Source organism: Puma concolor, chromosome A1, assembly GCF_028749965.1.
Source record: "Puma concolor isolate L17-30 chromosome A1, mPumCon1.1.hap2, whole genome shotgun sequence".
Classification (NCBI taxonomy): Eukaryota; Metazoa; Chordata; class Mammalia; order Carnivora; family Felidae; genus Puma; species Puma concolor.
The window spans coordinates 118,920,667-118,943,348 of NC_141667.1; the positions used below are offsets into that span (position 1 = coordinate 118,920,667).

Below are 22,682 nucleotides of genomic sequence, written 5' to 3' on the forward strand. Positions count from 1 at the left end.
ACATATTTGGTCAAGAACTAAAAAGTCAACTGCAAAAATGAAAATAGCTGTGTTACTTTGGTTGATTATGAGTGACTCTCTTTAACATCTTAATGTCTTTAATATTGTCACTAATGATTTTTTAAAAAGAACCACCCTTCCGAGGGTTTGTCTCACTGATTTCCTTGCCATAATTTGGCTGCATTCAATCTGTCCTTTTCGGATAAGGACTATGGATCATCCAGTTCCTAATAATGTCTTCAAACTTTCCGTTTTGCTGCTAAATAATGGTCCCATTCCTCCCCCTCCTCCCGCCACAGCCAAATACCATCTACCCCCCACCTATGATCCCCCTTAATTAGTAACATTCCTATTTCACCCAACTACAGAGCACTGGCCAATCTAATGCTCCCACTTATGGCAGTCTCTTTCTCTCAAAGCTCGTTCTAAGCTCACAGGTTCCCTCTACACCAGGTATTAATAACCACAGACTCAAGGAAGAGCTAGGTGACAAGTATATAAAAAAAAGAGGGAAGTCTGTGTATCTATAACTATGAACTTTCTGAAATGGTGTCTGTTAGGGTCTACACTAAAGGAGGAAGTTCATTTTTTATAAAATTCCAGCTTAATGAATATCTGAAAATAATTTATCAACTAATTCCTAAAATGTCACTTGGCTTCATAATATACACTTAAATAATCAAATATTCTGCAAATCTAGCAACAGTAAGGACACCATTTCTACACTCTAAAGCAAAGCTTTCTAATATCAGGCCTTAGAGAGCAATCATGACTTCGGTCTCCTAACAACATACATATTAGTTGTCACATCCACAAACTGACTGTGACTTAATTAATAGCTATAATCTGCCTGAATTACATAAACTCTAAGTATTACTTACTTCCGTTTTTTGGCTTTAACAGGTTCATCTTCATTAAGTTCTTCCATTAATTCCTGTTCTTCTTTAACTGTAAGATCAAATTTAATTAAACCTTGTCAGAATATAAAAATAAGCAAGCAACAATTGAAATACTTAAGTACTCATCCTTCTGCTACCCACTACCAGAACACTTGCTTTAATAGTATGAAAAAGTAGGTACAATTTATAGTTCACTCACTTGCACTCATAGAGAATTGCCATTTTTGGATGGACAGCATTGTCGGGGTCGGGTGCCCTGGCAAAAACGTATCAGTTATTATTATGAAGTTACATGCACATATTACATATTCTTTTAAAAAGTCACCGTTTCCATAACGTATCCATCCCATAATATTCTCTCCTCTATAAAACATTAAACAAAACACAATTCTATACTTCTTAAATTAATCTTCCCTTTATATTAAATTTCTAATTCACTTTGAAATGTTTATTCATGACACATGGGAAAAACTAATGCCTAGTGTCTCTAGCAACAGACAGGGAAAGTTTCACTGATTTGAAAGTGACTCCTAAGCAAAAAATGTAGCACCAAATACACACAATCCATGAAGACTTCTCAATTATTATAAATGACATAGATGAGAATTTATTTCATTGGAAGTATTAGTGATTCATTTATGCTTCTATATTTGATGAAGGGGGGCTCTATAAAAACAATCCTATCAAAATGAAGGCAAATTACCAATAAAAAATATGCAATCAAAATTATGTATAAATATTGGTGTTCATTATATACATTGAAATGCTGCCTGAACATGAGGTACCTTAAAAGATAATCTCTTAAAAAGGTTTGTCTTTATATTGTCAGAAATAAGGCTTGCCTTCCCTAAGTTTCAATTACTTTAAAAGACTAAACTTTGGGGTGCCTGGGTGGTTTAAGTCAGTTAAGCGTCTGACTCTTGATCTCAGCTCAGTCCTGATCTCTTGGCCAATATGGAGCACCACGTCGACCTGCTTAAGATTTTCTCTCCCTCTACCTCTACCCTGACCCTGTTCGCTTGCTCTCTCTCCAAATAAGTAAACAAATAAACAAAAGACTAAGCTTTCATAGTTTACCAAATCTTGTACTTTACAAAAGTTTAATAACCAGTATTTTAAAAATACTCTGTACAATTTTATTTCAAAAAATATTACTAGTTACAAAAGGTGCTAAAAGAACACTGAGAAATGTTTTAGTATTATTAATAAGCAAATAGCAAACCTTAGCAAAGCCAACATTATCTTGGACTAAAAATCATGATGAGGCAATTAAAAAAACACACATATAAATATCTTACAAAAAAAAACTGTCCAAATTCTCTATTTTTTTTAAATAACTCTGTTATTGAACTCAAACTAGCATCGTGGACTATTTCCCATTTCTCAAATTTGTTATATTCCTTGAAAACAGCAAGCTTTCCTAAATGGCCTCATATTTTCTATAAAAATATTAAAAGAATGTTAAAATTAGAGGACAAATTCCTAATTGAAAACTTACTTAGTTTCTTTACTTCTTCCATTCCTTTTTTATGAGGTGGCTCCTGAATAATTTTGTCAACATCCGCCCTTCCAATCAGATCATCAGGTCGGTCCCACATAGAGAGACGGGTGGTAGGATTATAAAAGAAGACCCGCTCATCACCAGTCCAAACAACACACCTACGAATTGATTCAAATATCAGTTTCTCAGGTTATGGAACATATTTGAGAGATAGGTCTCTTACTGTCATCCTGCTAAAGGAGAGGTGGTGGTGGTGGTGGGGACACCTCCAGACAGCAGGAGTTAGCCAAACATGACTTTTAAAGGAGAGAGCTGATTGGCAAAGGTTAAGAACAGCAGCTCAACACACTAGTGGATAAAACCAGGAAAAGCAAAGTAATTCATATAATTAGTAACTTGGTCTGGCTCACTCAATCTGAGAGTGCTGCATTTTTACCTACCACAAAAGATGAGTTCAATGGCAACAAACAAGAATGCTATCAAGCAGTTCTAAAGCTAAAGAACAGACCACAGCACAGTATCTATTACATAGTTCTTCTATATATTTCTTACCAAATCAGAATTTTACATACTCAAATGCAACCTGCTATGAAATCTTTAATATCTCATTATATCTAATACAAAAAATAAGAAAGTACTGACTGCACTATGACACCATAGCCCATTACAGTTCACTGTTCCTATTATAACAAGAAATTCAGACAAAATAGAAAAAATAAGAACATAAGGGCTCTGTACAGTTTTTAAAAAATAAATATTTAAGTTTGGAAGAGAGTCAATGTTTACAGCAGCAACTGCAAGGGTGTAAATTTCCCACTTTTCCTCCCTGAAATCTCTGCCCCGAGAGCCCCGAGTCACACAGTAGCGTGGTCAGAGCGGCAAAGACAGCAAAACTTCCAGTAGAAACCAGGTCGCTATGGTCAGATAATTAAAAGTTCATCAACAGCTGCCAAGCCAAGTTAATCCAGATGTTGAAATTATCAGACAAAACCTCTATTGCTGAAATAATCAAAGACTTTCAAGAAGCAATTATAACTGGAGTTCATGAGATGAAGAAAAAACCTGAATGAAAACATGGTTCTCATTACTGAAACAGAAACTGTAAAAAAAAAAAAAAAAAAAAAAAAAAAAAAAAAAAAAAAAAAACCCAAAAATTATAGAGACAGAAAATACAGAAATGAAGCAAAGGAAAAAGACAAGCCAAGAAACTTAGTCTTATACCACAGAGAACAAACTGCTGGTTACCAGGGACACGGTGGGTGGGGAGAAAGGTGAAACAGGAGATAGAGATAAAGGAGTGCACCTGTGATGAGCACTGGTGTGGTATACGAGTGCTGAAGCCACTACTTTGTACACCTGAAACTAATAGAACACTGCAGGCTAACTATACTGGAATTAAAATAAAACGAAAAAAAGAAAAATACACAATTGAAATTCAATTTCTCTAGCATAGAGATGAGAGGAAATGATCAGTGAACTAGAAAGTAGATCAGTAATTATCCCACCAGAAGAACAAAGGCAGTAAAAAGAATCAACAGAGATTCAGGAACTAAAGTGACTATGTCAAAATGCCTTACGTAAACGTCACTGGGATCCCAGAAGGAAAGGATATTGGGGCAGAAAAAAATTTTGAAGACACAATGCCCCCCCCCAAAAAAGTCCAAATTTGGTAAAAGATACAAATATTAAAGAAGCTCAGCGAACCCCAAGCAGGATAAACTTCATGAAAACCATACTTAGAAACAACATAATCAACCTGGTGAAAATCAAAAATAAAGAAAAATCCTTGCTAGTTGCTAGTAGCTAAGAAAAACTATGGCACACTACAAACAGGGGAACAAGTCCAATGACCGTGGATTTCTTACCAGATATCCTAGAGACAAGAATACAGTAAAACAACATCCTTAAAGTGCTGGGGTGGAGGGAAAAAACACTGCCAACCCAGAATTCCCTATACAACATAAACATCCTTTGGGAACAAGGGCAAGAAAAGATATTCCCAGATGAATAAAAAATAAAGAGACTTCATCTCCAGCTGACTACTAATGAGCATGGGGATTTTTTTGGGGGGGGGGGGAATAATGAAAATGTTCTAAATTGAATATGGTGATGAATGCACAATTCTGTGAATATATTTAAAATCAATGAGTTGTGCACTTTAAATGAGGGATGTGATTTATCTCAATATAGTTATATTTTTAAGAAATAGCTAGACAAAAAAAGTATATGCTACAGAATTCTCGACACGATATTCTATAAAATACAAAGTAATCTAAAATAACAGAAAGCAGAGGGACACTTAAGGATGGGATTAGAGGGAGGGATGGACTACAAAGGGATACAAGGAAACTTTCGGGATTACTAGAAATGTTTATTTTGATTGTGGGAATGAACTTGAACTATTTCAGCTCATCGTACTTCGATGATTGTACTTAACACACATAAAAATGAGAAATGTAACTTTTGATTTTGGGGTTTAAGTTTGAGTCCCAAGTTGTGTAAAGAGATTACTTAAAAATAAAATCTTTTTTAAAAAACTGACAAAATGTGTAATGTACTACCAAACCAAAATCTTTTGTGGAAATGGACTAGATACGTTTTGTCATGGAATCCAACAAAAAAAGCAAGGCTCACTGATCCTAGGGAATACAAAATGCTTCCACTTCTGATCTCTCCTTACAATTAATTTTATTTTTTTTTTATTTTTTATTTATTTATTTTTTTTAACGTTTATTTATTTTTGAGACAGAGAGAGACAGAGCATGAACGGGGGAGGGTCAGAGAGAGGGAGACACAATCTGAAACAGGCTTCAGGCTCCGAGCTGTCAGCACAGAGCCCGACGCGGGGCTTGAACTCACAGACCGTGAGATCATGACCTGAGCCGAAGTTGGCCGTTCAACCGACTGAGCCACCCAGGCGCCCCTACAATTAATTTTAAAAGCATAGGGGAAGATAAGTGTTATTATGTTCCATTAGACTAACCCTGAAAGGGGCACCTGGCTGGCTCTGTAGGGGGAGTTTGTGACTCCTGATTCTCAGGGTTGTGAGTTCAGGTCCTGTGATGGGTGTAGACATTATTTAAAAATAAAATCTTTAAAAAATAATTTTTTTTAAAGAATAATCCTGAGATACTTAAGCCATCTTGTTAGATGTTTAACTTTACTGGGGAAAAAACCTATCCTAAATTTTCTATGCCAGTTTCTAAAACACTATTTAACTGATATAAACAGTAGTAACTACTTTAAGACAGAGATTCTATTTTACTAATTGATGTTGGTTTCAAAATACCAAAGTGTGCCAATATAGCTCCAATATAGCTCCAACAGTACTAGCGGTAAATGTGCAGTGACGTTTCAGAATTAACAGGGGAAATAATGGACAAAGAACTGTGTCAAAAAACTGCCCTGTGCTAACAATATGAAAGATAAAATGTTTAATGGTGAGGTATACTACTATCTGCAACTTTTAACTCATGAAAAAAATAAGAATGGTTGGAGATGCATTGAGGGATGAAGCAGACACGATAAAATGTCAGCTGTAAAAGTTAGGTGGTCAATATTTGGTGCTCGCTGTTCTAGAAACATTCAATGTTTCTCTCTGTTTCAACTTTTTCATAATAAAATCCCACCGTAAAAAAAGCTCTGGAAACAGCAACAACAAAAAACTTACAGAAACACAACAGCAAGCTAATTAATTAGTAGACCTGTGCCACTCTTCAGTATATGCAGAAGAGAGTCAAAATTAAAAGATAAATTTTCCTAAGTTAAAACGCAACATGCACTACAACACAGATAAAGCATGGCAAATACAGGCAGCCCTCACTCTGCACTTTGTGGGACACTGTAAAAATAACTGCAAGTTAAATCTGTATGATGCAATCTTAGTAAGCAATGGAAAAAATTAGTTAGTCCATGACCTTTAAAAACTTTTGTTGAAACATTAAAAATTCTCTTAGAACCAGAAACTAAAATTTACTGATCCTAAGGAATACAAAATACTAAATTTGACCTCTCTTACTTTAAAAGAAATAAACTAATGCTGTGAAATACCAGGGGAAAAAAATCCCAACATAAGTAAGGGAAATATGAAACTTCATGTTTTACATTTAGCTTAACTCTAAAAAACAGTTCTTCGAAGAGCAACATCTGAAGATACCAAGAGATAGGCAAATTTGATTATCCAAATGAAGTGGCATATTCTGCTCAGCTGAGTAATTTGTTTTTTCTTTTTTTAAGATTTTTAAATTTTTAAGTGTTCTCTAGACCCAGCCTGGGGCTTGAACTTACAACCTAAGATCACAGACCAACTGAGCCAGCCAGGCACCCCGTGAGTAATTTGTTTTGCTTAAAGTTAGCACTTACCCATTTTATAAGAAATAGAAAATAATTAATTAAGGAATTAAAGTTCTACTGACAATACATTCTTTCACTGACAAAACTTGGAAAATCATCTGGACAAGCAGGTATCCTTCATGTATTCAGATAGACTATAAAAGCACTAGGAACACATAGCTGCATATGGGGAGGTAGACTTCCTAAGAAAGACCTAGAAGCTGTAAACAGAAGATCAATAAATTTCATTTCATCAAAATATAAAATTTATGTATGAGAAGACAGCAAAACAAAAATGAACAAATAGGGAGAAGATGTAATGTATGTAAAAGTCAAAGGCGTTAAGAGCATACATTAAGAAGCTCTCTCCTATCATTAAGAAAAAGACAAATCCACAAAAAAGAGGAGGAAAACTGTGAAGAAGCTATCGACAGCCAATGAACGTGAAATAAACTCAATTACACCATGTATTCTGGAAACATCCAATAGGACTCCTTTTCTTAAAAGGTTACCAAAGATTAAATAGACTATCCCTACACTGGTGTGAGGGAGAGAACACTGGTAGGCTATTGCAGGGAATATTAACTGGCACAGTCCAGCCTGTCCCCCCAAAAAGCCTTTCTGAGGTCAACTTAGCAGTATCTACCAAACTATTAAAGAGGAGTATCACTTGATTCAGCAACTTCACTTCTAGAAATCAATCCCAACAGAAATACTTGCAAGTGTTCACAAAGAGATATGTGTAAGGATATTCTGAATGTCAATTTTTGTAATGCTGCAGGGGTGGGGGAGGGAAGACAAACTAATCACCCATTTATAAAAAAAATTATACATTTATGGAAAATTATGCTATCACAAATATATTTGTACAAAAACAGCAAAATTTCTGGGACATATTTAGTAAAAAAAACATGGAAAATATATTGTTTTTAAGACACTATAATATGCATGCACACCACACATAAAACTCTATACACATGTATACAAACAACATAGCAAAGGGTCCAGAAATTGTATGAAATCAAATTTTTATTAATGAGAAGGCTTGGTGAAGGTGGAATTCTGTAATTTTTTACTTCCTGTAATTCGTTCATATTGTATGTTTTTACAGATTCACATATTCTTTTCTAATATATGAGACTGACGAGAAAATTACTCAAAGCAGGACACAAAAACTATAGATATAAAACAGAGAAAAAGAGGTTTAGAGGATAATAAATACAAGAGACCTGACATGCAGATAACATGTTCCAGAAAAGGAAAAAAACAGGTAAAAAGAAGCAATAATGAAACAAACTCCAAAAGACAATTTCACTCATCTGGAGAGAAACCCAAACTTGAAAACTGATGAGGCCCACAAAGCTTCAGCCTGGTGCGGTTTGAAGTTGGTTAGCTTTTCATGTACAATACTCAAACTCAGAAACCACAACCTAGGAATATATTCGTTGAATAGACTCTTTCCATAACTTTGATTATGGATCCATGGCAGATATTTTGCATAATTATTTTTAAAAATGAGGGTGTGTATCACATTGGTAAAGTGAAATATACAGAAAACAATTATTCCAAATGCCTTTAAAACACAGTGATTTGACTACACATCCCTGGAGGGACATATCCTGAACATAAAAATAACGGGGAGAAAAAAAAGCCTGAACGATCTTCAGTATCGCACTGTTAATGACAGTGTCAGTACTGTTATTGTGTGACCTGTTGTGTGAGCAAAGCAAATGAGGGGCACCTGGGTGGCTGAGTCAGTTAAGCATCTGACTCTTGATTTCAGCTCAGGTCATGATCTTAGGGATCCTGAGATCAAGCCCCATGCTGGGCTCTGGCTGGACAGCACGGAGCCTGCTTGGGATTCTTTCTCTCCTCCTTTCCCTGCCCCTTCCCCGCTCACTGAGGCCCACAAGCTCCCTCTCTTTCTCTTTCAAAATACATAAATATTCAAAACAAACAAAACAACAAAAAGAAGAGAAGTAAATTATGTCACTATTACTCAGAAACAGGATATTCAGCAGAAAAGGGGATACTGAATTAAAACAGATGATGAGATTCAGTAAAAATCTTGTACTAAACCTGAACTGCAAGTAATGATATGAACTAATGATGTATCTTTAAATGTGTGCATGTTCAGTCTGTGTCTCCCAAAGAGACTTAATAATGACTTATTCAGTAATAACACCTATCCCTAGATCCTATAAATGCCACTTCCCACAAAAGGAAACCAGGCTCCACAGCAAAATGGCCGAATCTAGGTCTGAGACACGAAATACATGAGGAAAGCCAGGAACATATTTGCCAAACACAAAGTAAGGAAGGTATCAAAAACAGGGTTGTAACAAAAAACCCTGGAGTCAACCTTAAGAGGTTTCACCCAGCCAAAGATGAAACAACTGAAATTCAATAAGGATATTAACTGTAATGGATAGAAGCATATAAAATATATTGAGGGGCGCCTGGGTGGCTCAGTCAGTTAAGTATCTGACTCTTGGTTTCAGCTTGGGTCATGATCTCACAGCTTGTGAGATCAAGCCCCACATCAGGCTCTGCACTGACAATGCAGAGCCTGTTTGTGATTCTCTCTCTCTCTCCCTCTCTCTGCCCCTCCCAAGCACACGCCTCTCTCTCAAAATAACCTTTAAAAAAATATATATATTTAAATGTATGAATTTACAATACTCAAACCAACTCATTATTCTGAAAACTTCAGCACTATTGACATTTGGGGCCAAATAATTAACTCTTGTAGGGAGCTGTCCTGCACATGGTAGGACATTTAGGAGTATCACATCCCTGCCCTCTAACGACTAGATGCTATACACTATTAACACCTCCCAAGTCATGACAACCAAAAAACATCCCCAGACACTGCCAAACATCCCCTTATGAACTATTCTTGCCAACAAGATCAAATCTGAATCTGATCGTTTCTTCTGTATCTACTTGATAGTTTGCAGGAAAATCAGGAACAGAAGACTCAAAGAGTACCATCAGGATGCAACAATAAAATCCAGACTGTGAGTCTCCATATAACAAATATATTTATCTTTTAAATGACAAAAATGAGAAAGAAAAAGCAATGAAGATACAATGGAGGGGAACCTATAGATTACAAGACTTAAGAAACAATTCACTACAACATGTGGACTGTATATGGATTACATAGGCTGGAGCAGGAACAGGAGAGAGAGCATTGATGCAGGTAGAAGAAGGGCAAACCAAACAAAAGAAGGAAAGAAAAGTCTACCATTCAACTCTTCAATTAGAAGTCAACTTTATACAGTTCTATAAATGTAATCATGTATGTGGGTATACACACAAAATCAATTTACAAGTATTTTAAACAATAAAAAGTAGATTCAGAATCTCACAGTGGCTCAAGTCTGTAACTATGTATGATAAACATTAATGAACAGTACCATGAAAGGAGGAAGACAATGTAGCAAATGAGTTTTAGGTTTGAACACCAAAATATTCATTAGATAAAAACATCTACTTGACATGTTTGTTTTTTAAAGCATCTTTTCTTTCTAGATGATAAAGTATGTAACAATCAAATATGGTAATTAAGAAAAAAATAATTAAATGGGGTGCCTGGGTGACTTAGTTGGTTAAGCGACCGACTTCTGCTCAGGTCATGATCTCACAGTTTGTGAGTCTGAGCCCGCGTCAGACTCTGTGCTGACACCTCGGAGCCTGGAGCCTGCTTTGGATTCTGTGTCTCCCCCTCTCTCTGCCGCTCCCCTGCTCATGCTCTGTCTGTCTGTCTGTCTGTCTGTCTGTCTCTCTCTCTCAATAATAAATAAACGTTAAAAAAAAATTTTTTTTTAATTAATAAAAAAAAAGAAAGAAAGAAAAAATAATTAAATAAAGTAACTTACTAAAGTAAGCCAAGTACATACCACGGAGTACCAGGAATAGGGGTAGTAGCTACTGGCTTTGCCTTCTGGGCAGCCTTTTCTTCTTCGGTCATCTCCTCTTCTTTGGGCTCCTATAGGAAATGATGTTACTCCCATTTATTTAGTATCACAAAACTATACTGAATTACTACACAATACAAGTAACACTGCAAACACCTCAAAGTGCAACCAACATAAAATTGGTTAGTAGCACATGGAGTACAGACTCTGAGTAAGAATTTCTAAGAAAGTTCTAACTCCTTGCTCCCTAGACAGAGCGCATTCTACAACAGCAGATGCCAGCAACAGCAGATGGTTCTATCTTACAAACTCACTGACCATCTGCTTAGGAGCAGAAATGGAGAACACAGTATAGAAAATTAGAGAAGACCTCTTCATTTAAGGTTATGTCTTTCTTCTCCTAACTTCCTTACTAATAAACATGACTACCTCTGGTCCCTGACCGAATATAGGAAGCTTTGAAAAAGCAGAGCTCTTTCAGTACTGTATAGAGATCATTCCATGCCAGAAGACAGATAAAATATAACATTCCCCAAATGTAAAACTGTACTTATAATTTTACCATGTACCAGTCTATAAATAATCAGGAGGCTAGAGACTGGGTCCATGCTCTGGTCCAAGGCCCTTTCTTTCTAGGGGCCGTGGTTTATTATAAGAAGTAATTTAACACAATTTTCAAAGGAAAAACTATATGACAAACTTCAAAGAACCCTAAAATTTCAGAAATAAGATTATAACAATTAAGTGAAACTGTATCAGATACGTTTTCAAATTACAAGTAAATTGTACCCAACAATTAATTCTGGCTCCCAGGTTAACAGGTCGTGGCCCTTTACCTCCTTTATCTCCTTTATTGGCTCTTCCTTAGGGTCTTCCTCCTCCGTCTCCATTGGCAGAGGTTCTTCAGAAGGTTCTTTAATTGGCTCTTTAATCTTCTCCTCTAATTTTTCTATTACAAAGTTAAGACAATGTCACTTGTTGGTTTTTGGTGTAACTTTCCAAGAACTTTCAGAGACTAAGCAGGTAAGATATTCAGAACTAGGGGCACCTGGGTGGCTCAGTCGGTTAAGCAACTGACTTCATCTCAGGTCATGATCTCACGATTTGTGGGTTCGAGCCCCACATCGGGCTCTGTGCTGACAGCTCAGAGCCTGGAGCCTGCTTCGGATTCTGTGTCTCCCTCTCTCTGCCCCTCCCCCACTTGTGTTCTTGTCTCTCTCTCTCTCTCTCTCAAAAATAAATATAAAATGTTAAAAAATTAAAAAAAAAAAGGATATTCAGAACTAGAAGTTATTAACCACAAAGATGAAATGTTCTTCTCTGTATCATCATCAATTTCAACCTAAAGCACTGGTAAACTTCAAACTCCTCACTATACCATGAGAAAACTGTCACTCAAAAAGAACCACTCATTTCAGAGAGATATGAAGTCTTTCAAGTCATTCACGTATCATTTGTAGCAATGAGTCACTCTGTTGAAAGGGATGAGATACTAAGATACTTAGAAACAGGAACTGGTGGTAAGAAAATTTTGAGTCTTCTTCATCCAAGACTTCAAGGGCCTCCTGTTTTCTTCAGGACACATACAATATACATATTTCCATATACTACCAATGTCAGTAATTACACAACGGAATAATTATGTAATTCCTGACAACAGAAAAAAAAAAAATCTATGTGTGTGTATGTATGTGTAATTTAAGATGGATGGAAAAATCACAAACATGGAAGTGGAACTGGCTTTTTAAATAAATACATGCTTATGAATTCGGTAAAAATAAAGAATCCAACAACTACAGAATTAGCAAATCCTGCAAATGTGCTAAAAAGGAAGTAACTCAGAATTTCAAACAGCACTCTATTAATAGCATCCCAGTTTTTACTACGTCTCAACAAGTCATGAAAACTATACCTTTTTCCTTTAGTTCTTGGGGTTTTTCCCAGGTTGATTCTAATGTTCTATTATTATAATAGTATGTCTTTCCATCGGCTGTTTTATATTCAGTCCACTCAGAAACTGCTGTTGCTCCAGCTAAGGTAGCAGGTGAAGCCGCAATAGCAACCTGGGGATGGATCATAGGTACGATAGGAGGGGCCATTCCTGGCAATACACCTAAAAGAAGAAGCAGCAGCAGTTAGGTCCAAGCATCAAACTGCAATGCAAAATAAAACTCTAAGATACGAGCTAAATCTTTCTATTAAATATTAATAAATGAATGAGCAAGCTGGAACAAAAACAAATCATATAAAACGTGAATCACTTAATGCTATTTCCCTGTTCAGTTCTGAAGTCTAAATTCAGTTAGATTCAGAAAATCAACTCAAGAAGTAACTTAAGAACAGTCAAAAATTCGGGTCACATTTAAGATGAAGTCTTAACCATAAACTATAAAAATCATGACACATTCTCTACATGTGACTAGAAATGTATTTTTATAAAGGATTTCTCAAATTGTAATGAAATCAAGGTAACAAGCATATCTCCTGAGCATATTTCCTGAAGCAAAATTATTTCCTAGTTCTAAGGTACCTAGAAGGGTACGAATAAAATTCTCAGTTTTAAAGTAAAAGACTGAGTTCATTATCAAATCTACTTCAACAGATAAGTGATTAAGTCCAATGTCCTTTTTAAGTGTTTTGTCAGTTTAGTCTTTTCCTTAAAAAAGGTCATTTCTTCTATTTTTTTTAAAAGATAAGCCAAGGTTAATATTCTTTTACAATACAGCTAAACAAGCTGATATTACACAAATAATTAAGGATATAGGAATCCAAATTGAACAAAAACCCTCAAAGCCTCTTCTAGGATTTAAGTTCCAGGCAGCTATCTTCAATAACTTTACAATGTAAATTTATACTACACACACAAATATTCACACACATATACTCACTAGCATGCAAGCATAATCACATCACTTTACACATGGAAATGATTTTTTTATATTTAACTTAAAAACACAGATCAAAATAACAAAATTAAATGTTATGAGTATGAGAATGAAGTTGTTTACACTTATTACAAAAATTAAGATATAAAGTGATCTGACCTTATTTGCTTTTGTGAACCAAAGAAGCTAATACTACAGGCAATCGGGAAAATTAAGTGTTGGCCAAATATGACAACTGCATTTATACTGCTCATTAAAAAGAAAAATATAAAAAAATCCACTCACTTGGGCAAAAGTAAATAAATAAAAAGGATAAACAACAACATTCACTACCATGCCAACTTACAGACAAAACAAACTAAGATGGTTTTAAAAATTACCGGTCTTGGTGGTAGCGACTGTCTTTACATACGGGCAGCTGACTATTTGCATCATTGCTACACCTGTAAAATGGATAAGCAAGCATACGTTGGAAAGCTGCCATGGTATGTCGGCTACCACTGGGATTCAGGGAAATAATTGACCACTACAATTTAGGATGCTATTTCCAATGAAAAAGACCAAGAATGGAGTAAAATTTCTTTGTGTGTGACATTTTGTGGGAAGTAGTGCCAAATCTAAGGATAACTAATTCTAAATTATAGCATCAATTACCTTTTTATCAAACCAGCTCTGACAATATTTGAAGGAGTCTCAAGAGTTTAAATTCAATGAAGGAAGCCCCTTCATTATACAGACGTAACAAGTTCTCACGTGGGACATTCCCCCACAGGACATCAAACCCATGCTGCTGTTGCTTAGATACCAGTGAAAGGCAGATGCAGCATGACACTGACAAGACACTTTCTCTGTGCTGCTAAGTGGGAACTACATGCAGAAGCTGAGGCACGGAGCGTAACCATGCAGAAGTAGAACAAGAGTAAGATAGGACAAAGAGGGGTGCGAGAGAAAGGAAGACAGTAAGGTATGAGATGGATTCAAATATTCCACTGCAAATAACATTTTAAATAAATGGGCATAGATGAAGAGAAGGGTAGCATTCAGCTAATGACAAAATATCCATGTTTACTGCCTGCTCTGGGGAACGTCACAGGCTTGAAACAATGTTGAAGCAGGCTAAATGTAAACATAAAGAGAGCCCCTTTAGTATCATTAATGACTACATGGGCTGATTGCTTCAGAAACCTCTATTATTTAAGCCAACTAAAGGAGTAGCACTTGTATTAAAGAATGGAAATTACGTACAGTTCTTAGAAGAATGAAGACTCATCATGATGCATTACAATGGTGATAAAAAGGGAATGAAAGGGAAAGCTGGAAAACTAAGACTGATTAATTGAAGAAATCCAAAATGAAGTGTGAATTTAAAAAATTTTTTAAAAGAAAAGGCCAAAGGCAGGAGGAAAGGGGGTTCAGGGATTGAATTATAATTTCTATTTGTTTTGGCTGAAAAAACTAAACCTAGTTTGGTACCAATAAAAATTCAAAATAATATACTATTTGCCCCACTAAAGTACAGGAAAAGAAATTTCTCTTAACTTAGAGGTGAAAATTGAAATTAAACCCCTGGGTTTGTAAATAATGCACCTAAGTTCACGCACACACACACAAAAATACTGCCAGTTTTCGAAAAATGTCTTTAATTTCTTAATTACTATTTTAAATAAAGAATATTAAAGCTAAACTTTCTATTAACTCTGAAATGAAAACAAAAGCACTGGATCATAAAAGCATGCTGAGTTAAGTTATATGTATAATTTTGTTTTCCCTGATGTTGTAAGAAAGCAATGGAAAAATTCATTTGGTTAAGGAAGTTACAGCACATACTAAGTTTAAATTAGTATAAATACTGCCATCTGCAGGACCACTGAAACTATTAAGCAAGCACTGGAAATTTAATTCTTAGACTATATGAACTTTATTCTCAAAAAATGTTCTCCAAAACCATCCCCCAAAAAGTAATTTTAACTATTCAACTTAAACAGAACAAAACCAAATCTATTCATATTTAGGCCTAACCGCCATTGTTAAACATAAATTGGGCCAACACAAAACTCCTGTATTTGACTAACAACACATAAACCATACTGAAAGGTCATATTATGTTTCTTCTCATGCTAAAAACATAAGATAAACTTCACGTTTTCTTTGAGGGTGATTACATACAAAAGAGTCACAAAATTACCACATATCTAAATGTTTAACCTTCTATTTCAAGGGAACATCTGTTCAATTTTCCTGTAACTTTATCCTCAAACTGTGTTCTACTAGGAAATTAGAATATTCCATTTAGCATTTTGAATAGTTCTGATGTCACTGCCAGTAAGTTTCTTAAATTCCAAATTAAGATTTTATAGTCTTACAAGACGTGCTAGAAGTCTAATCCAATTTACTATCCCCAATTCCAAATCTTATTCCTGTACTTCACCTACAATTCTTCCACTCCTTTCCTTTATCTTGTTTGACGATCCTTTCCTTAATCATTCTCAGTAGACCCATACATTGCTATTACAGATAGAACTTAAAACTCCAAGATAAATTATATCTAAATCTTTCCTGTCACCTTACTGCCAAATTGATAAAAAGAAAAAAAAAATGATAGAAAAAGAGATCAATCCCATCATATATGAAAGATTTGGGAAGGAAAAAAAAAACAAGTATTCCCTTTCTTTCTTTTTCACTAAAGCACCTTGGAGAACCGAATTAAAAGGGAATAGGAGAGGCACCTGGCTGGCTCTGTCAGTACAGCGTACGACTCTTGATCTTGGGGTGTGAGTTCAAACCTCACATTGGGTGTAGAGATTACTTAAAAATAAAAATAAAATCTTAAAAAAAAAAAAGGGAGAATGAGAAAATGAACATTAGTATCAAAGATGACTTACTATATAAACAAATATTATGATTACTTTCTAGAAGACATTAACTCTCTTTAAAGAATCTTTGGCAACCTGGACAAAATTTTACAGATTATCTAACTCAAGGTCTCTTCCAAATGACCTACAAAATGACATTAGTGGCTGCCATTAACTAAATGCCTGTTACTGCCAAACTTCATAGGTACCACCTCATCTGCTCAAATGGTCACCACCATCTGTTCCAAACTTTAAAGTGGGGGTAAGGGTCAGAGAAGACCATGACATCAAAACAGAGATATAAGTGAAGGGATTTTATTGTAACAAAATTCAACATTCTATAGAAATGAATTTTTGCTACTCTGACCTTTCACCCACTGGTCCTGTTGAGAAACTTCAAAGCAAAACAAAGTCCTTTTAGTAAGCCTCTCAATTACTTCAGCAACATTACTATGCTACCTCTCAATCTCCTCTCTACAGAATTAACAACCCCATGCTCCTTGAGATCATTCAGAATCCAGTATCTGGTCTGAATACTATCCCTGACCAAGACTGTGAGAGGCTATGACCAATGTCAAGCTATTCTCCATGTATCACTTGGTTTTCTACAAAAAGTATATCCAAAGGGTACCCAAAAGCTTGTCTTAAATTTAATTTAGAAAAAGGGTAATCCCTAGTATGAGGAAACTTTCTGGGTTCCCTCTTACTTTCTTTCAAGTGATATGAGTTTCTTAAAACATCACATATTGGGCATTATCTGACACTACATTAACAATGTGCAAAAGGTTTTCCTATAGGGAAAAAAAAACACCACTAATTCTTAGAATTTTGGTTTTTCTTTCTTGCTAAGGTATAAAATCTAAGTGACTGCCTCTTTTCCAAGCAGGCACAAGGAAAAAGACAATTAGAAAAGCAGTTATAATTAAAATATGTGCAAATCTAAGAAACGGATGTAGTACAACTCTCTTCTTACATAAAAACTAGTACAATAAAGTGGCAATAATAGTGGGAGGAATGTGAAAACGGGAGACAAGAGGCCTACATTCTATTCATCTTTGCCACAAACTTCACAGCAAAAACTGTGAACACGAGGTCTCTACGTCAAAAGCTTCCAGTTGTAATACTAGGAGAACAGACATGGATTAAGGGATAAACGTGATTGTCAACAACAAATGCATTCAAATTAGGATGCCCAACACTGTCACTGTTTAATCCCTACAGGGAAAATTCTACTCCACAATCTCACTAGAATTGCTTAAATGTTTACACGGTGCAGGTTATACTTCCCTTCACAACTGTTACAAGGGTTAAGTTCTGGCTTTGCTTTAGATCAATTTCTTATAGTTAGGTGACTAACACTTTCCTCCCAGTAAAACAGTTATTAAGAGCATGGTATTTGGGTCTGGAGCACCCAGCTCAAATCCCAACACCATCACTCATCAGCTATGCATCAAGGGCAAGTAATTTAGCCTGTCTATGTACCTACCTCCTAGGATAATTGCAAAAATTAAACTGAGTTATCACATGTAAAGTGCTTAGAACAGGGCACAGTATAGAAAATCACTCAGTATCAGCTATTAATAACTTGTAATTTCTCAACTTTACAGACTCAGTCCTTTAAAAAAAATTGCATTTGAACATAGTTACAGGAAAAGATGATCATTTTTAATTCATTGAGGCCATTATCCAAAAATGAGTGTAGCTTCAAATGTGGCTCTAATTTTAAGACATGTAAACAACAACAAAAAAAGGACATTTACCAAAACTGAAGAGAAAATATTGCCGTTAGCCATGAATCTTTTAAAAACATTTCAAACAGGTGAGATTCAAGGCAAATTTCAAATGCAACAGACACATGAGAACAAACTAACTGACAATATGAAAACATAGCTAGAAGGACTATTCTCACCCATTCATTTACCTGGAAGCGGAATTGGCATGCCAGGAAGGGGAACACGAAACGGAGGTACCATGACTGGTGGAAAAGCAGGTATTGCTGCTGCTGGCTGAGGTACTGAGTGAGGAACAGCAGGAGGTAACGTCTGGGGGTGCGGCTGGGGAACAGTTTGCACAGGTGTGGCTGTAGGAGCAGGAGTTGAAACACTAACTGTAGGCGTGGCAACTGAAACAGCAGAACTTGGGGTCTGATCTTGTGTTGTGGGTGCTGATAAAAGATAAAACAAAAATATGTATCATTCCTTCATAAACCATTTCACTATATTCATTCATCATTCACTCATTCAGTTAAGTATTTAAGAGCCCATTCCATGCACTGCAAGAAATTTGTAAAAAGGTCTCTGTCTTCAAGAAGCTTGAAGTTAAATGAAATATAAAAATTAACTAAAATACAAAGTGAAATGCGATAAATGTATAGGAGTATAAATCAAGACGCAAAGACCATTTCTAACTGTGAGAGGGTACAGAAAAAATTATATAGTGTGATGATAGGCCTTGAAAGATTAGGATTTCAACAAGGACAATGACAGAGTGGAAGGAGAAAATAAGTAAGTGGTGGGAAAAGTGCGTAAAAAGCCAAGAGGAGGTAGCAAAAGGGAACTGTTTAGAAAATACAAGGCAAGCAGTCAACTAGTAAAACAATAGGCATACCAAAAGAACCAGTGAGTTATGGCTGGAAAGCAGACCAGAGGCATAAAGGAGAAGGCTTTGACAGAAGGCTAAGGAGTCTGCACTTTACTGGGTAAGGAAAGGAAGAAATTATGTAAATGTAGAGAAATGACCTAGAAGAACGCACACCAACATGTATGTACTCATTACATCTGTGCATGCCTTTCACATTTTGCTACATATCCTTCATTAGAGTTTAATTTTTTTATAAGAATGCATTCATGTGTTATTTGCGCGACTTCATGAATGTAAAAGGGGTGCAGGGGAGGCAAAATGAAGGTTTCTCTATGGAAGAGAATTAATCAGTGTTCATTTGATGAATTAACCTGGCAGATGAACAGGAAGGAAAGCAAGAACAGAGGTGGGAAAATCAATTTCAACCTATCTGGAATTGTCCAAACAAGGAAGAACAGAGAGAAAAAGATATGCAGTGACTAATGACTGACTATGAACAAATGGAGTAAAAAACAAGTTGGGTTTCTCTACAGTTATTTCAAAATAAGAAGGTAAAAAAAAAATAATAATAATAATAATAACAACTCAGGTTTCCAGTGTGAGAGACCAGGAGAATGTGAAATTTGGGATAATTTATTTCCAATACGTTCTTTTTAAGTATCAAAAATAAAACATTTCATCTTTAGTTATCACATTTAAAATCAAACTGTGACCAAAAAATAAAATATGTATTTTATACTTCAGAAGTTACAGTACTCAAATATTATAAAACAGTTTTGTAATTTTATAACCCATTTAGTTCTAACACAAAACTCATTTTTGGTAATTCATTGGTAACAAATATTTCATGGGTTTTTGTTTTGTTTTGTTTTGTTTCTGATGTAGAGAAAAATTTCAAACTACCTGTACTGGACTAAGAATGAATTTATCAAATCAAATAAAATAAAACAGTGCATTCCCAATCTGTATGCCAATTTTATCCTAAGGGAAAACGCACTGTTTAATACAAGCCACCCAATACTCCAACTGACAAAATTTGTATCTTTTTTCAGCTCCTAATAATGAAAAACTCACTTAGGCTGGGAAGATGTGAGCAATTTCATACTTGTTAATGAGGGACTCACCTTGGCTAAATAGACAGCAGGGCCAAACAAGTATCTTCAGGGGCCCAGGAATGAATTGTTGGTCTAGCATAGACCTAGCCTTAGGGTACAGTATCATATTAATATAATTTTATAACAGTGTGAAAAATACAAATTACATGCAACATTTGCCCAGTCCCATAAATATACCACTTAGCATTTGTAATCTACTGTAATGGCTGAAAATAAATATCTAGTTATTCTTCCCAACTTCCCTGAGAAGCAGGATTTCATCAGCATTTTTCACAAACTTGCACCGGATAAAATGAGTTTATGCTCAACTGGGGCTAAAATATAAATTTCTTCATTTTTATTTTCATTTACCCACAGGTCTATACTGCAGTTCATACAGGTACATTTTTTTTTTGTTATGGTAATAATATTTAGATATAATTACTAGAGGTAATCTTACCAGAGGTAAGATAAAAAAATACTGTAGTCAGGAAAGAACAGGAGTTACAAAAGCATCAAATTTCAAGCAGAAAAGAACACCAATGGAGATGGCAAAAATTTATTCACTCAACCCATTCCTCCTGCTGACACAGGATTTTCTAAATTTGATTAGTGGCCATGAGTCATGAAAGGACAGAGATAAAGGCAATGAAAGAATTCAATGGGAAACTAGGAGAATGGTAGCTAGGACTTAATGCTCAGAAAAATTCCTACCAACTCCTTTTGCTAAAATAACTAGTAAAATGCTAGGCCTCAAAATATACTACTTATCCAGCCTCAGATCTTAATGAAAAAAGACAAGCGAGTGCAACAGATGGAGAAATACTAAGATTGTAGTAGGACAACACTTCAGGATACTGAACCAAGTGAAATAAAAACAGACGTCAGGAATACTCAGAACATCAAAATTAATGTTTAAAGGCAGTAAAAAGAACACCCTTTTGCTATTCTGTTCTTAGAATAAAGGCCTCCCAATCACTGAAGTGCAGTGCAAAAAAGGACAAAAAGGAGTTCTGAATAGAACAGCTCATAACAGCAAGACAGCTATGGGCCTATATGGACAGACCATTCCAACACAGAAATGGAATATAGGACAGTTAAATTATTTCACCTCCAACCTTGCTTAAAACAAAGTACTACTGGGGCGCCTGGGTGGCTCAGTCGGCTGAGCGTCCGACTTTGGCTCAGGTCACGATCTCACGGTCCGTGAGTTCGAGCCCCGCGTCGGGCTCTGGGCTGATGGCTCAGAGCCTGGAGCCTGCTTCCGATTCTGTGTCTCCCTCTCTCTCTGACCCTCCCCCGTTCATGCTCTGTCTCTGTCTCAAAAATAAATAAACGTTAAAAAAAATTAAAAAAAAAAAAAACAAAACAAAGTACTACTATTTCTCCTTCCTAAGAAGAAAGGGAACAAAGCATAAACAACACAGAGCCTCCACATAGAACTGCAACGCTTTTATTAATCCCTTTCTGGCATTACCACAACAGGTACTCCATAAAAACTGGCAGTTTCCTGCCTTACCACACAGGTTTTTAGAAGCACTAGCCTCTAAAATGGCAAAGCCCCTCAGTCAGCTGGCTATGGTCACCGTTACACTTCTCTATCAGAATTCACCTTAGCTAAGAAAGAAAAGACTTATAAAGCATTATTTACATCTCCCTACTAAGTGCATTTTCCCCCAAGCTGTTAAAAAAATATCAAGTGCAGCCATTAAAAAACTGTCTCCAGGGGCGCCTGGGTGGCTCAATCAGTTGAGCATCCAACTTCGGCTCAGGTCATGATCTCATGGTTTGTGAGTTCGAACCCCGTGTCAGGCTCTGTGCTGACAGCTCAGAGCCTGGAGCCTGCTTCAGATTCTGTGTCTCCCTCTCTCTATGCTCCTCTCCTGCTCACATCCTGTCTCTCTCTCAAGAATAAATAAAGATAAAAAAAAAAATTTTTTTTAATTGTCTCCATATTAGGTATACCTTACTTCCTCAGTTACTTTTTCTATCAATCAAATGCGATAAAATTTGAATCTACTATGAATCTCTCTCATTTACAAATTTCTTTCAGGATAAAATACACTAATAATTCCCAAGTCCCTGAAGCTAGGGCACTTTTCTTATTCTCATCTATTATCGAGGTAGCAAGATAATCCAACTTCTAATCACCTATAGGAATAACTATGCATCTTCATACCAGTATCATAACAAATAATCATATCAATAAAATCATTATTTAAATATTTTGGACTTCAACCTCAGCCTATAAATTAAAAAGATATATAAAACATATATATAAACAGAAATCTCCCAAAGCTAATAGTATACATATTAATGACAATGGTTTCAAACAAATTAATAAAATCTTCTCTCCCCATTCCTAAAATCTATTAATCCCTCTCATCTTTTTAGAAAAAGTCTAACCTCGAGGCCTCTGTGACATTATACCTGAAAATTCTCTTACCCTTCTGACTGCTTCTATCTCCACTCCTCATTCATCTGCCCATATCCCATTCTAAAACCTACCTACCTCTAAATGAGATTACTGAAAAGTTCCTACTAACTTCCCCTTATTTCAATACTACCCCTCACCCAAAAAAAAGAGCACCAGAAAAATCTTCCAGAACACTTATG

At 35.7% G+C, this 22,682-nt stretch overlaps 1 protein-coding gene across 9 annotated transcripts in view; it reads right to left on the reverse strand.

Annotated features, from left to right (window-relative positions):
- TCERG1 (transcription elongation regulator 1) overlaps positions 1–22,682 on the reverse strand; it is a 61,956-nt gene that overhangs the window by 27,719 nt on the left and 11,555 nt on the right. For 4 of the 9 annotated variants that reach the window (XM_025925066.2, XM_086701202.1, XM_086701195.1 and 1 more), the window contains exons 5-12: positions 18,314–18,556; positions 13,921–13,983; positions 12,568–12,768; positions 11,492–11,604; positions 10,638–10,726; positions 2,398–2,558; positions 1,099–1,155; positions 882–948 (exon numbers count right to left, since the gene is read on the reverse strand). In XM_025925066.2, coding sequence (XP_025780851.1) covers positions 882–948; positions 1,099–1,155; positions 2,398–2,558; positions 10,638–10,726; positions 11,492–11,604; positions 12,568–12,768; positions 13,921–13,983; positions 18,314–18,556 — 994 coding nt within the window. The remainder of the gene's footprint in view (positions 1–881; positions 949–1,098; positions 1,156–2,397; positions 2,559–10,637; positions 10,727–11,491; positions 11,605–12,567; positions 12,769–13,920; positions 13,984–18,313; positions 18,557–22,682) is intronic. The other 5 variants (XM_086701249.1, XM_086701239.1, XM_025925067.2 and 2 more) reach the window with 3 other exon arrangements.